Consider the following 3,184-nt stretch of genomic DNA (forward strand, 5'->3'; position numbering starts at 1 on the left):
AATAATGAGCACTATTTGCAGTACAGTCCTTTTTTATTATCTGAATAAACTAGCCATTCATTTTTCCAGATTAGAATGATTAAGATATCGCTTTTCTTGTTTATTTTTCTTCTTGTGAAGTGAATGTGGCATTTTGTAGTCAGCTGGTGGCTTCCATGGCGATTCTAACAGACTTTTTTTTGTCAAATCATCCATAAATGTTCCAACAAATTTTCCAATATCATTGATAAACCCAGCATTTAAAATCTTACTAGAGCCATTGCTAAAGCCTTAGCAATTTCAGCTGTTCCAGTCTCAGTTGAAATCTGTTCATTTTCCGAAAAAAGACTATCGTGAGCTATGACTACTGAATTGACATTCATATTCCGGATTCATCTCTGATTCTGTATACTTCTATAAAAAAGAAAAAATAAATTTATAAAATAGGTGCTCGTCGGTACACATTCAAAATAAATTTTTTGCTAATGTCGTTTTAATCAGTTTGTCAGTTGAAGTATCAGTTTTGAACAATTTAAAATTATACCCGGTTTCACATAAATATAATTATGTTGAAAAATTTCTCTACGACCAGTCAACGACGATGATCATCATGATTATAAAAATTATTCTGTGTATAAAAATAGTTCCAAATAAATAAGAAAGCTTTTAAACTAAATTTTTTTATGTGTTTACTTCACTGTATTAATAAAGTTAATGAAACAATAAATAGTATATGAATCAACAGTAAATGTTTGTGCGCTAATTTGTGAGTAACTCTTGCCATGCAGACGTTGGCATTAAAATGGTCAAATTGATAAAGTTGGAAGTTAAGTGTTTCAGTTTTGTCTAAATTTTTTGTGCACATGCGTGTGTAATTGTATGGATACATAAATTTGAATTAAATCTCGTACATTCAAATTAAAAATAGTTCACAACCTATACCATAAGCAAGTTTGGAAAACACAGCAGCTTATGAAAAATAGTTGATCATGAGGCTTAGCGTGTCAATCCATCATAAAACAATGCTACAACTTAGTTATATAACATAATCATCACCCTACAAAATTAAATTATCAATAAATTAATAATAATATATTTGGTAAATATACTTCGGCAAACAGTTATAACGTTAATTAGTCTAAGGTTGTGTCAACATTTAGTGAAAGTTAATTAAATCTTTGCATAATACAATAATCCAGATAGTTTGAACATTTTGTTTTTATTTTAAATTCAATTAAATTTTTAATTTTTGACAAATCAAATCAAATAGTTCTTTGAAACAATGAAGTGGCATGGAAGCCAAAAAGCCAAAAAATTCATCGTTAGGTCATTCATCTATCTATGTTTAAACCATCCATCCATCAAACCACTATTACAAGATCAGTTTGCGTTTCGCCCTACACGTTCATCTACATCCGCCATCATTTTTCTTACTTCCACAATAACATCTCTCCTTAAAAATAATAATTATGCTCATCTTTTTGCTCTTAACTTTTCTAAAGCTTTTAACATTCTTAATCATTTCTCACTTTCAAATTTTCTTCCTCTACCTGACAACATTCACAATATTTTAATAAATTTTTTTTCTAATAGGAGTCATTCTACTTTCTTTAGTTATACTCTTTTATCTACTCTACCTATTAATTCTAGCGTAGTTAAAGGTTCTGTCCTTGGACCATCAACCTTTATCATCAATGCTTCTACTCTCAAAACTTTTTATAGCTCTAATCACATCATCAAATACGCTGATGACCCCTATATTTTTACCTTATCATCCCATCATCTAACTCAAAAACCCTTCAATCAGAACTCGACTCATTAACTAGATGGTCAAATCGATGCAATCTATCACTTAATCTCAATAAATCATTCAACTCATCGTTCACAAGAGCCGTAAGATAATAACATTACCTCCAGAACACCCATCAATCACTTGCACATGTCGTTAAAAAATATTAAGCATCACATTCGCCAAAAACTCATTATAGCACCTCATATTAATCACATCATCACAAAAGGCTTTCAAACATTTCAAGCACTCAAAACTCTCCCCTCACTTGGTCTCAGAGGGATCAAATTATTCGACATCACTGTATCACTCATAATCTCATTCATCAAATATGCAGCTCTCTCCTAATCTGGTTTTGCTACACAACAACAACTTCAGCAACAACAATCTCTCATCAAAAAATTAATCCGCTTCAACTATCTACCTGCATCATATCCTACCGTCACTCAGATATTCAACACACTCGATTCAAGACTGTTCAAAAAAGTAAAAAATAACAACAACCACGTCATCCATCCTCTACTACCACCAACTAAAATTACAACACACAACATTCGTCAGCGCAAACATAACTATCAAGTCGTCTCCCAATTTACTTATCAGGAAAAGACCTTCATCACAAGACACCTTAAACATATTCACACTCAATGAAACTTTATCATTCAAACAACTAGTTTTTATTTATGTATCGATCACCTCACTAACTCACAAAGTCATCATCTAGTCTATAAATTTGCCTTTTTATGCCATTACTTCATTTGATTGTCAATTTAATTTAATTTATTTTATTTGTTTTACTATTATTTTTTATTATTTATTTTATTCTATTTTATTTTATTTTTCATGTTTAAACATTTTTCTTTCAAAATGAAAACAAACAAAACAAAAACAAAACAAAAATGACAACCTCACTTCCAACCCGGCGCTTAACCAACAACGAAAACAAAGAAGTAATAAAAACTAGCATTGTAAATAGTGACAAAGAAGAATATGTTGCTATCGATGAAGAAAAGGAAACCAAAGAAGATGACCAGCCAATAAAGAAACCTGACACCTAATTTCCATCTAAGTTCATTTTGACAAAGTCAGTCTCCATCTAATTTCATTTTGACAAAGTCAATATTTCCCTATATAAACAGCAGAAAGCACTGATGAAGATTCATTCGAAATCGAAATATGGCCTTATTTGCAGCATGAATTCGGAAAATAAGTTTATTTTGAATTTTAAAAACTTTAGTGAGAAAATTTGAAAAAACGAACTACAAACATATTAACGCCAAACATTCGGTAGAATTTATAAAATATTGTAAAAATTATGGTCTATTACCAACATATATATATTTATATATATGTTGCTTATATATATATATATATATATATATATATATATATATATATATATATATATATATATAT

The 3,184-nt window shown here is 29.7% G+C and overlaps 1 protein-coding gene across 1 annotated transcript in view; it reads right to left on the reverse strand.

Annotated features, from left to right (window-relative positions):
- The window catches only part of HELRODRAFT_184261 (hypothetical protein), a gene marked incomplete at both ends in the record, with an annotated part of 1,930 nt that extends 1,568 nt beyond the window's left edge, over positions 1-362 (reverse strand). Inside the window, one exon of the mRNA XM_009019528.1 lies at positions 252-362. Coding sequence (XP_009017776.1) covers positions 252-362 — 111 coding nt within the window. The remainder of the gene's footprint in view (positions 1-251) is intronic.
- Between the last annotated feature and the right edge of the window lie 2,822 nt (positions 363-3,184).

The sequence above is a fragment of the Helobdella robusta genome (assembly GCF_000326865.2).
Source record: "Helobdella robusta unplaced genomic scaffold HELROscaffold_249, whole genome shotgun sequence".
Classification (NCBI taxonomy): Eukaryota; Metazoa; Annelida; class Clitellata; order Rhynchobdellida; family Glossiphoniidae; genus Helobdella; species Helobdella robusta.